General features: G+C 40.2%; 1 protein-coding gene across 2 annotated transcripts in view; it reads left to right on the top strand.

The window, feature by feature from the left end:
* Positions 1-1,506: 1,506 nt before the first annotated feature.
* The window catches only part of CWF19L2 (CWF19 like cell cycle control factor 2), a 153,038-nt gene continuing 141,433 nt past the window's right edge, over positions 1,507-13,111 (top strand). For both annotated transcript variants that reach the window (XM_020885503.2, XM_020885502.2), the window contains exons 1-3: positions 1,507-1,633; positions 4,784-4,894; positions 5,616-5,735. In XM_020885503.2, the coding sequence (XP_020741162.2) occupies positions 1,541-1,633; positions 4,784-4,894; positions 5,616-5,735 (324 nt within the window). In that variant the 5' untranslated portion in view covers positions 1,507-1,540. The remainder of the gene's footprint in view (positions 1,634-4,783; positions 4,895-5,615; positions 5,736-13,111) is intronic.

Below are 13,111 nucleotides of genomic sequence, written 5' to 3'. Positions count from 1 at the left end.
TATTAAAAAAGCAGAGACATTACTTTGCCAACAAAGGTCCGTGTAGTCAAAGCTATAGTTTTTCCAGTTGTCAAGTATGGATGTGAGAGTTGGCCTATAAAGAAAGCTGAGCACCAAAGAATTGATGCTTTTGAACTGTGGTGTTGGAGAAGACTCTTGAGAGTCCCTTGGACTGCAAGGAGATCCAACCAGTCCATCCTGAAGGAAACAGTGTGAGAATTTAGATTTCTTCTCCTTGCATTGTATCAGCCATAGGCTGGTGTTAGTATACCAGCAATTGAGTCTGGCAGTTGGGTGGCTCTGTAGGCTTCTTTCTGATATGCAACTACAAGAGCAAGTGTGTTATAAGGGTAAACACCAGATGTTGTTCAGTCACCCAGTCATGTCGTACTCTCTTGGACCCCGTGGACTGCAGCATGCCAGGCCTCCCTGTCCCTCATCATCCCACACGCCCAAGTTCATGTCCATTGAATCGGTGATGCCTTCCAGCCTTCTCATCCTTTGATGTCCCCTTCTTCACACCAGATAGACGATGTATTTAACACAGAGTCAAAAGAAAATAGGTGTGAAGTGTAGCTCTTGCAGAGTTAGGGGGAAGAAGAGCAAATTTAGTTACAGACATTCAGAGTTAGGAGCTATTAAAGTAAACAAAAACAACAACAAAAAAACCCAAAACTAGGAATATTCAGACCTGCTCGTTGTTCTATTTTCTTTATCGTCAGGAAAGGCAAAGAAAAAAACTCATTCCTCTTTTTTTTTCCATTTGTTACTGAGACAGTATGAACAAACAATATGAGGTCAGAAAAAAATGTTACACCTTAAACACGTATAAATTATGAAGTGCAATGCAAAATTCACATGACTTTTCCATATACTGGGCTTAAAAAAAAAATCCACCAAAGCAAAATGTTGACTCTTCAAAGCAAGTTTTCTCTCCTGCTAGTTTGCACTGTCTTTCTGGCCAGCCTTCCTTTAGTCCATTCCTCCAGCACTGGGAAACCTCTTTGGCGATAAGGGCACTTTGGTAGAAATCTTTGCAACATGTACGTTTAATATTCCCGAATGCCAAACACACTGCGGAAGTTTTAAGGGGAGACAGCTGTGACATGCCGTCAGTCCCGTGCAAACTGCGTAATAAATGTACGCTGACACAAGTCCTGTTCAGGGCAAACCCAATATACGAAGGAGAGTAACCTCTTGGTTTAACCTTCTGTCTCTTCCAAACCTACTGCTGCTGCTGCTGCTAAGTCGCTTCAGTCGTCACAGACTGTGTGCGACCCCCATAGACTGCAGCCCACCAGGCTCCGCCGTCCCTGGGATTCTCCAGGCAAGAACAGTGGAGTGGGTTGCTATTTCCTTCTCCACTTCCAAACCTAAGGGTTAGACAATTAACCGAAATAATAAGCGACAGTTTGCGCATGCTCTTTTGGTGGAGCAGAGCCCCTCCTTCCCCCGGTCGGAAGTCCCGGTTTGTTTACTAAATTACGACAGTCGTAACCCGAGATTTTTCTGCCGGCTTCCTAGCTTTACGATAACAACTATGGCGGCTGCCGGTGGTAGATTTGAAAGTGCGAGTAGCGTCGAAGAGCGTAAAGAACAGATTCGAATTGCCAGGGCCGAGGTGTTGCGCCAGGTACCTCAGTTTTGTGGCTTTGGGAGCCACTTAGAATTGAGAGTGGAGGCTTTCTGGGAGTCAGGCCTCTAGCTCTCCTGCCTCCCCGCACCCTTTCTTGTGTTAGTTCCTCAGTATCTTACCTTATCTAGTTGTGTGGGGATAGATGCTTTCCTTTGGGATGTTCGCACACTGTTGGGTGTCCTCTGTCTCTTAGATGCTCTGGAAGGCTCCAGTTGCTCATATTCTTTTTCAGTAAACTTGTTTATTTCCTCGGACGTTCCTTATCGTTTAAATCTTCCGTGCTTGACATTTCTATCACCCGATCACCTGTGCTGCGCACTTTCGAGGGACCCCACTACTTTCCCTGTATCTCTTACAGCCTTAGTCCTCCCTCTTGCTATATCTGAAATGAAATTTTCCGTTTTCAGGAACTCGTGTAAGGCACGTTAGACTAGATCGTTTCATTCTTCTTTTAAGTTATTTGTGTCAGTTATCCGGCTTATTGCAAACCCGTACTGAACCCAACAGCGATTGAGACAGCGATTTAAAAAATTTAGCCCCTCGAAAAAAGTTGAGAAACATGTTTTTCATTAAGATTGAAATGAGTAGAGGTAAAATAAGGAACGGGGCAAGTAAACTGTACTATTGAATTATCTCACAAGATGTAGGAAGTGTGGCAGTGAAGGGGAAAAGTTGTAGTTAGAGAACAATGTAAGGTGAAACAAGTGATGATGATTATTTTATTTGTTGTACGCTATAACCGTTTAAAACACATTTAAATGCAAATAAGGAACCGGTATAGGAGACAGGAAGGAGAAGGTATAATGACTGCAGTCAGATTTTACAGGGCAAGAAAATGGCAATAAGTCTTCCAGAGGTGAAAGGTCGGTGGTCCCTGATTTCAGCATATGTAATATTATGACCAACCTAGAGAGCATATTAAAAAGCAGAGACATTACTTTGCCAACAAAGGTCCATCTTGTCAAGGCTATGGTTTTTCCAGTGGTCATGTATGGATGTGAGAGTTGGACTGTGACGAAAGCTGAGCGCCGAAAAAGTGATGCTTTTGAACTGTGGTGTTGGAGAAGACTCTTGGGAGTCCCTTGGACTGCAAGGAGATCAGTCCTGGGTGTTCATTGGAAGGACTGATGCTGAAACTCCGATACTTTGGCCATCTTATGGGAAGAGTTGACTCATTGGAAAAGACCCTGATGCTGGGAGGGATTGGGGGCAGGAGGAGAAGGGGACGACAGAGGATAAGATGGTTGGATGGCATCACCGACTAGATGGATATGGGTTTGAGTAAACTCCGGGAGTTGGTGATGGACAGGGAGGCCTGGCGTGCTGCGATTCATGGGGTCGCAAAGAGTTGGACACGACTGAGCAACTGAACTGAACTGAATGTATGTGTATAATAAATATCCTTCATCCTTGTCTCTGATATTTCAGGCAGTTTTTGGAGGGAGTGGGTTTGTAAGCCATGATACATTTTATAGTATAGCTATGTACAGAGTTTTGAGAAGGACCAATCCTAGCTTTGCAATTTGGGGAGAGAATGAAAAGGCAGGAACAACTTCTTTGGAAGCTGTTACTTAGTTTGGCTGTTTTTGAATGATAAAAAATTATCAGTATGATCATTTGTTTTTAGAAAGGTGATTCTTTTTGAAGCACTTGGAGGGTGTGGGTAGATGGTTATGGACATTGCAGATTGAAGGTATGGAGGTCAGTCTCCTAACAGTTACAGAAGTATCAGGCACTATCAGTGGGATAGCGAAGGGAAAAGAGATTCAAGTCATTTCTGAGGTAGGGAGCTTAGGGGAGAGGAAGAGGTCTACAGTAGGTCCCAAGATTCTGTCCTTGATTTGTGGCTCATTTCACTGTACTGTGCTGTGCTTCCTCAGTTGGTCGTGTCTGACTGTTTGCGACCCTATGGTCTGTAGTCCACCAGGCTCCTCTGTCCATGGGGTTCTCCAGGCAAGAATACTGGTGTGGATTGCCATGCCCTCCTTCAGGGGATCTTCCAAACTCAGGGATTGAATCCAGGTCTTCTACATTGCAGGTGGATTCTTCACTAGCTGAGCTACCAGGGAAGTTCGGCTCATTTCACTAGTGATTGCTAATTGGTTATGCAGTTGGTAATGTGGAAGGAGAATTTGTTTTTAATCTTTCTTAACACGTTGGGAGGGGCTTCCCAGGTGGTGTTAGTCTCCCACCAGTGCAGGAGATGTAAGAGATGCAGATTCAGTCCCTAGGTTTGGGGAGATGCTCTGGAGGAGGGCATGACAATCCGCTCCAGTATTCTTGCATGGAGAATCCTATGGACAGAGGAGCCTGACAAGATACATGGGGTTGCAGAGTCTGTCACGACTGAAGTGTCTTAGTACGCATGCACACACACTTTTTTTTTTTTTCATTTATTTTTATTAGTTGGAGGCTAATTTCTTTTCAATATTGTAGTACTTTCTGCCATACATTGACATGAATCAGCCATGGATTTACATGTGTTCCCCATCCCGATCCCTCCTCCACCTTGCTCCCCATCCCATCCCTCTGGGTTTTCCCAGTGCACCAGCCCTGAGCACCTGTCTCATGCATCCAACCTGGGCTGGTGATCTGTTTCACCCGTGATAGTATACTTGTTTTAGTGCTGTTCTCTCAGAACATCCCAGCCTCGCCTTCTCCCACAGAGTCCCAAAGTCTGTTCTGTACATCTGTGTCTCTTTTTCTGTTTTCCATATTGGGTTATCGTTACCATCTTTTTAAATTCCATATATATGCGTTAGTATACTGTATTGGTGTTTATCTTTCTGGCTTACTTCACTCTGTATAATGGGCTCCAGTTTCATCCATCTCATTAGAACTGATTCAAATGAATTCTTTTTAATGGCTGAGTAACATTCCTTTGTGTATATGTACCATACTTCCTTATCCATTCATCTGCTGATGGATATCTAAGTTGTTTCCATGTCCTGGCTATTATAAACAGTGCTGCGATGAACACTGGGGTGCACGTGTCTCTTTCGGATCTAGTTTCCTCGGTGGCACACACACTTTGATAGAAGCAAATTTGTGGTGAGCCTTACATGAAAGTGGGGCAAGTTTCTGTTTTGCTTTTTTGGTGAGAAGTAGGTGGAACTGTTGTTAATTTTTCTTTTTTCACTGTTTTAGGCCAAAGCCAATTTTGAAAAGGAAGAAAGGCGTAAAGAACTTAAACGACTTCGGGGTGAGGAAACATGGATGCTACCTGATGTGATTAAGAGAGTTGAACAAATCTCACAGGTGAATACTTGCAGGCTTACTTGGTGTAAGCTTTTTTTTTGTTTTTTTTGCACTTATTCAAGTTAATACTGGAGGAGCAACTTTATAAACTTTTTTACAAGTTATAGAATGAAAATCACGTAGTTGACAGTACTGAATATTTGTGTCTCTGGCTAGAGTAGTATATATTAATATTTTGGACATGATATTGGAAAGATTGTGTTAGTTGAGTTGGCTGGTAGAAAGCTCAGATCCAAGTTTCCAGTCCACTTGTGGCAAGTTTATGGATCTAAAATGTTAAGTGTTTTAAGCTTAATGTGGTGCTTTTTTTTTTTTAAGGGAGATGTCTCAATTCTTGCTTTCTCTTCCCACAATTTGTGCTGTCTTGTTAGATTTTATGTGGTTAGTAATCTATAAATTCTTTTGGGCCCGTTCAAGGAGATACATACACGCTGTGTTTTCATATATATGTTTGATTATGTCTGTGTGTCAATATATATACAAATAAATTAAAACTTCCCTTATATTTTTCCAAGAAATTTTAGCTATATGGTTTATTAGTAGTATGTATATATAGAAGCATGTTAAAATTTTTTAGAAGAAGCTATTTATTTAATCATATTCCTTGTCTCCTTTCATGAAAGATTTAAAGTGTTTTAGGACATAGATCTTTTCCTCAAAACACTTACTTTTAAAGTAAGCTAAAACTAAATTCTTGCCTCTGCAAAATGATTATTTATAGGAAGACTGTGTGAAGAAAAAGAAGAAAAAAGGCAAACATTCAAAAAAAGTAAAGAAAGAGAAGAAAAAAAAAAGCAAGAAACAAAAGTGTGAGAAAAATGAGTCATCTGACAGCTCCTCAGTAAGTGTGCGCTGAAACCGACCAGAGAAGCTGCTTGGGAATGTTGTGTCCAAAGGAGTGACATATGGGGGCCTAAAATATATGTGAGGACTTGGGGAATGTTGCTAGTTAAGATAGACTCCCAAGAAAATGCCTGGGAGTCGTCTACTTGGAAGTGTACAGGAAATGGTAGAAATATAGATCTTAGGTTAGAGATAAGGGCTAGAGGATGGAGATGTGGTTGGAGGATCATTGCTGTTTAAAGCCATTAGAATGGATGAATTGCCTTGGGAAATTGAAAAGAGGGAAGAATACCAACACTGAGAAGCCAGACAGCACGTAAAGGATTTTAAGTAGAAGCAGTTGGAAAATTAGGAGAAACATTAAAGAGTGAAAGGGGAGTAAAAATAGCACCATAAAAGAAGGGAAAGAGTACCAAGACTTTTTAGAGTTTGTTACCCCAGTTTGTTTTTCATAGACATTAACACTTAAGTGTTTAAAACGGGTTGTATTTGTATATTTATCTTTGGGACAGAAAGGAAGAGAATGCTGGATCTGTTGTGTGTCTAGCCAGGTTTTGGATGATAGGACCCACAAAAGAAAGGAAAGCAAGGCAAGCCCTCATGGTTATTTTTAGGAACAGAAAAGTACATGGTGCTTAACCAGATGAGTTGGAGGTATTTAGTGATAATTGGACTCCTAGGTATGATCTTCAGAGGATTTTACTCTCAGTTGAGTCTTCATAAGAGGGCCAGACTGGAGTCAGTAGTTTCAGAAATTAAATTTTCAGTAGTATACCCTGAGATGATAATTGGCTCACGAAAGCTTGTTTTATATAAGAATGTTGTTGTTTCGTCTCTAAGTTGTGTCCAACTCTTTGCGACTCCATGGACTATAGCACACCAGACTGTCCTCCACTGTGTCCTGGAGTTTGCTCACATTCATATCCATTGAGTTGTTGATGCAATCTAACTGTCTCATCCTGTGCTGCCCCCTTCTCCTTTTGCCTTCAGTCTTTCCCAGCATCAAGTTCTTTTCCAGTGAGTTGACTCTTTGAATCAGGTGGCGGAAGTATTGGAACTTCAGCTTCAGCAACAGTCCTTCCAGTACAGGGTTAATTTCCTTTAGGATTGGCTGGTTTGATCTCCTTGCAGTCCAAGGGACCCTCAAGAATCTTCTCTAGCACTGCAATTTGAAAGCACCAATTCTTTGGTGTTTAGCTTTGTTTATGGTCCAGCTCTCATATCTGGACGTGACTACTGGAAAAACCACTGCTTTGACTATACGGACCTTTGTCAGCAAAGTGATATCTCTGCTTTTTAATATACTTTTGAGATTTGTCATAGCTTTCCTGCCAAGGAGCAAACGTCTTTTAATTTCATGGCTACAGTCACCATCTGCAGTGATTTTGGAGCCCAAGAAAATAAATTTTGTCATTGCTACTAGTTTTCACCCTTCTATTTGCCATGAAGTGATGGGACCGGATGCTACAGTTTTTTTCATGTTGAGTTTCAAGCCAGTTTTTTCACTCTTCTCTTTCACCTTCATCAGGAGACTCTTTAGATCCCCTTTACTTTCTGCCATTTATGTGATATCTGCATATCTGAGGTTGTTAATATTGCTCCCAAGTAGTCTTGATCCCAGCTTGTGATTTAGCCAGTCTGGCATTTCACATGAGGTACTCTGCATTTAAGTTAAATAAGCAGGGTGACAGTATACAGCCTTGTTGGACTCCTTTCCCAATTTTGAACCAGTCCATTGTTCCATGTCTGGTTCTGACTGTTGCTTCTTGACCCCCATACAGGTTTCTCAGGAGACAGGTAAGATGGTTTGGTATTCCCATCTCTTTAAGAATTTTCCACAGTTTGTTGTGATCCACATATTCAACGACTTTAGTGTAGTCAATGAAGCAGATGTTTTTTCGGAATTCCCTTACTTTTTCTATAATCCAGCAAATGTTGGCAATTTGATCCCTGGTTCCTCTTCCTTTTCTAAATGCAGCTTGGATATCTAGAAGTTCTCAGTTCATATACTACTAAAGCCTGGTTTGAAGGATTTTGAGCATAATTTTGATAGCGTGTGAAATGAGTGCAATTATATGGTAATTTGAACATTCTTTGGCATTGCTCTTATTTGGGATTGGAATGAAAACTGACCTTTTTCAGTCCTGTGGCTACTATTGAGTTTTCCAGCATTGCTGACATGTTGATGCAATACCTTTTCAGTGTAGTTTTTTTTTATCATTTGAAGTAGCTCAGCTGGAATTCCGTTATCTCCACTATCTTTGTTTGTAGTAATGCCTCCTAAGGCCCACTCTGACTTCTTGCTCCAGGATGTTGGGTTCTAGGTGAGTGATCATACCATCGTGCTTATGTGGGTCATTAAGACCCTTTTTTGTGCAGTTTTTCTGTGTATTCTAGGCATCTCTTCTTAATTTCTTCTGCTTCTGTTAGATCTTGACTGTTCCTGTCCTTTATTATGTCCATTCTTGCATAAAATGTCCCTTGCTATCTCCAGTTTTCTTGAAGAGATTTCTAGTCTTTCCCATTTGATTGTTTTCTTCTGTTTCTTTGCATTGTTCATTTAAGAAGGCTTCATGTCTCCTTGCTATTCTCTGGAACTCTGCATTTGGTTAGGTGTATCTTCCCCTTTGTCCCTTGCCTTTCCCTTATTTTCTTTCTTAAGCTATTTGTAAAGTTTCCTCAGCTAACCACTTTGCCTTTTTTTTTTTTTTCCTTTGGGGTGGTTTTAGTCACTGCCTCCTGTACAATGGTATAAACCTCCATCCATAGTTCTTTAGGCACTCTTTACCAGATCTAATCCTTTAAATCTATTTGTCACATCCACTGTATAATCATAAGGGATTTGATTTAGGTCATACCTGAATGGTCTAATGGTTTTCTCTACTTTCTTCAATTTAAGCCTGAATTTTGCAATGAGGAGCTCAGAGCCACAGTCAGCTCCAGGTCCTGTTTTTGCTGACTGACTTTTGATGACTTCTCCATTTTCAACTGCTAAGAATATATCAATCTGCTTTAGGTATTGATCATCTGGTGATTTCCATGTGTAGAATTGTGTCTTGGGTTGTTGGAAAAGGGTTTGGTATGACCATTGTGTTCTCTTGAGAAAACTGTTAGCCTTTGCCCTGCTTCATTTTTTACTCCAAGGTCAAACTTGCCTGTTACTCTGGGTATCTCTTGATTTGGTACTTTTGCATTCCATTCCTCTGTGATGAAAAGGACATCTCTTTTTTTTTGGTGTTAGTTTTAGAAGGTGTTGTAGGTCTTCATAGAACTGGTCAGCTTCAGGTTCGTCATCAGTTGTTGGGGCATAGACTTGAATTACTGTGATGTTGAATGGTTTGTCTTGGAAATGAACTTAGATCATTTCTGTCATTTTTGAGATTGTACCCAAGTACTGCATTTCAGATTCTCTTTTTGACTCTGAGGGCTTTTTTGACTCCATTTCTTGTAAGGAATTCTTGCCCTCAGTAATAGATACAATGGTCATCTGAATTTAATTCTCCCATCCCTATCCATTTTAGTTCACTGATTCCTAAGATGTTGATGTTCACTCTTCCTATCCCCTTCTTGATCACATCCAATTTACCTTGATTCATGGACCTAATGTTCCAGGGTCCTATGTGGTATTGTTCTTTACTGCTATGTGAGAATGCAGCATCTTCATTCACAGTGAGAAATACAGCTGGATAGTTTTATCAAGTGTCCAGCATGTTTTGTAATGTTAGGAATATGATATAGAAAATAAATTCTTTTGACTATAGCTCAGGACAAAGGGAGTTGGAAAATCTTAAAGGGAAAGCAAAATAGGGGTATTAGTTATACAATTGTGGGATTGAGTTGCTGACTTCATTGAGAATCTGATAAAATTGATCTTCTCTTCACTGATAAATTTATATATAAGTTTATTTCAGTGGAGTTTATAAAACTCTCAGGAATTTACCCAAGTATCACAGCTGTTAAGAATCCCCATCCCATGGGGATATATGTGTCAGGGTGACTAATCATTTATGTCATTTGATTAAGGGCACTTACTTCCCTTTATCAGAGACTCACTGTCCTGTTCTTTGTTTTCTTGTTATTGTTGTTTTCTGATATGTAAGTGTTTTTGTTGCTGCATATAGCATGTACATTTATGCTGCCTTTAAAGCTGTGTAACATATATCTTAGAGTAATTTGAATGAATGCTCAGTGCCCACATCACATTGAGGTTGACTGAAGAAGGAAAGAAAAATTTTTACTGACATGAAGGGAAAGAAAGAAGAACAGTTTGGGAAATCAGGTTGGTTGGGAGGTCTTCTTGAGAAAATGTTTTTAGGGAGAGAGGCTTGGATATTATTGAGGAGAGTGCTACATTTGGGTGAGCAAGGTTTCAGAGGATGGGGTAAGCTTAGCTGGGAAGTAGGGGCACCTTGTCTTCTGAGTTAGCAGGGAAGTAGTAAAGATGTACACAAATACAGATAAGTGAAGAGGAAGTAGCAGATAAATAAGGGCAACAGATTGTTGATGGTATTTCTGCTTGATGTTCTCTGTTTCCTTTGTGAAGTAGAAGGTAAAATCATGTGAAAAGACAACTTGAAAGTAGAAGTAGGATAGAGGGATTGAGGAAATTGTGTAGATTTGAAACAACTTTGCTTAGGTAGTAATAGAAGCAAATGAATTGCTGGGAACCCTTCAAGATCCATGTGAGACTAGAATGAATATCTTGACTGTCACAGTGTCTTGATTTTTTTTTTTCTTTTAACTTTTAAAATCAGTTTTACTGAGGTATAATTTATATGTAATAAAATAATCCTCTATTAAGTGTACTGTTTATTTCTTATATCTGTTTAGCCCTGTCAGTTAAGGTATAGAGCATTTCCATCCCCCATAAAGTTCCTCATGGCTCTTTGCAATCAATTGCTCCTCACCCTCCCTCCTCCTCCTCCTCTCTGGGCAGCCACAGGTCTGCTTTATCCCACTATAGATTTGTTTTCCCTGTATTGGTATTTCATATAAATATTCACATGGGCTTCCCTGATAGCTCAGGTGGTAAAGAATCCGCCTGCAATGCAGGAGACCCTGGTTCAATTCCAGGGTCAGGAAGATCCCCTAGAGAAGGGATAGGCTATCCACTCCAGTATTGTTGGGCTTCCCTGGTGGGTCAGCTAGTAAAGAATCTGCTTGCAATGTGGGAGACCTGGGTTTGATCCCTGGGTTGGAAAGATCCCCTGAGGAGGGCATGGCAACCCATTCTAGTATCCTTGCCTGCAGAACCCCATGAACAGAGGAGCCTGGTGGGCTACAGTCTGTGGGGTCACAAAGAGTCAGACACAACTGAGCAACTAAGCATAACATAGCAGCGGCATGAATATTCATATATGGTTAATCCTTGAACAACATGAGTTTGGACTGTACAGGTCCATTTATATGTGCATCTTTTTTGAGAAATATGTACTATAGTACTACATAATCCACAGTTGGTTGGTTGAATCTGCAGATGTGGACCCTTAGATATGGATGGCCCACTGTAAATTTACATGTTGGTTTTCCACTGCACAGAGGCTAGGCACCTCTAACCTCCATACTATTCAAGGGTCAATTGTAATATGATCTTTTTTATGTTGTGATTCTTTGGCTTGACATTATGTTTTTGCAACTCAAGTGATTGCATCTATCAATATTTCTCTTCTCTTTTTTGCTATATTACAGTATATTCATATGCCATGATTTGTTGTCTATTTTATTTGTTCAGAGTCATTTGGGTTGTTTTTTAGTTTGTGGCTAATGTAACTAATATGCCAGCAAATCTGGAAAACTTGGCAGTGGCCACGGGCCTGGAAAAGGTCAGTTTTCATTCCAATCCCAAAGAAAGGCAATGCCAAAGAATGTTCAAACTACTGCACAGTTGCACTCATCTGACTCCACTAGCAAAGTAATGCTGAAAATTCTCCAAGCTAGGTTTCAACAGTATATGAACCAAGAACTTCCAGATGTTCAAGCTGGTTTCAGAAAAGGCAGAGGAACCAGAGATCAAATTGCCAGCATCCGCTGGATCATTGAAAAAGCAAGAGAGTTCCAGAAAAACAGCTATTTCTGCTTCATTGACTACACTAAAGTCTTTGACTGTGTGGGTCACAACAAACTGGAAAATTCTTAAAAAGATGGGAATACCAGACCACCTTACCAGCCTCCTGAGAAACCTGTATGCAGGTCAAGAAGCACCAGTTAGAACCAGACATGGAACAGTCCTGGTTCCAGTCAGGAAAGGAGTACGTCAAGGCTGTATATTGTCACCCTGCTTATTTAACTTACATGCAGAATACATCATGTGAAATGCCAGGCTGGATGAAGCACAAGCTGGAATCAAGATTGCCAGGAGAAATATCAATAACCTCAGATATGCAGATGACACCACCCTTATGGCAGAAAGCGATGAAGAACTAAAGAGCCTCTTGATAAAAGTGAAAGAGGAGAGTGAAAATGTTGGCTTAAAACATTGGCTTTCAACATTCAGAAAACTAAGATCATGGCATCCAGTCCCATAACTTCTTGGCAAATAGACAGGGGTATTCTTGCCTGTGAAATCTCATGGACAGAGGAGCCTAGTGAGCTATAAAGGGGTTGCAAAGAGTTGGGCCCAACCTAGTAACTAAACAACACTGAATAAGGCTGTTGTGAATATGTACAAGTCTTTTTGTGGACATGTTTTTCTCTTGGAAAAGAACAATTATTTTCCAAAGTGTGTGGACCATTTTACACTCCTCCCAGCAGTTTATGGGAGTTCCAGTTATTCTGCATCTTTGTGAGCACTTGGAATTCCCAGTCTTTGTAGTTTTCTGGCCATCTTACTGTGTGTATAGTAATATTTCATGTGATATTTCCTTGGATATCAATGATGTGGAGCATTAATTTAAATCTTTATTGGCCATTCTGTTTTCTTTTGTGAACTCCAATTTACTAATTATTTTCTTTTACCATTAATTTCTCTTCATTACTGCTTTTGGTGTCCTAACTTTTTTGTACATCTCAAAGTTGTGAAGATTTTCTCCTGTGTTTCTTTCAAGAAATTTTGTAACTTTCATTTTTGTGTTTGTCAGCATTTCATTCTGAGTAATTTTTGTTTATGGTATGTATTAAGTGTCAAACTGTAGTTCTTTTCCATAAGAATTTCCACATGTTCCAGCATCATTTGTTGAGAAGGCTAACCTTTCTCTGTTAAATTACTTAGGTTCCTTTGTTTTAAATACAATTGAGCATATATATTTGTGGAGTAATTTCTAGACTCTCTTCTGTTCCGTTGACTTGCATGTCTCTCCTTGGCCAGTAAATACACTGTCTTAATTACCACAATTCTCGGGTAAGTCTTGGAATAAAGTAGTGTAAGTTCTATGATTT

Source organism: Odocoileus virginianus, chromosome 10, assembly GCF_023699985.2.
Source record: "Odocoileus virginianus isolate 20LAN1187 ecotype Illinois chromosome 10, Ovbor_1.2, whole genome shotgun sequence".
Lineage (NCBI taxonomy): Eukaryota > Metazoa > Chordata > Mammalia > Artiodactyla > Cervidae > Odocoileus > Odocoileus virginianus.
The sequence above is the reverse complement of the archived record's forward strand: the minus strand, read 5'-3'. Positions and strand labels throughout refer to the sequence as shown.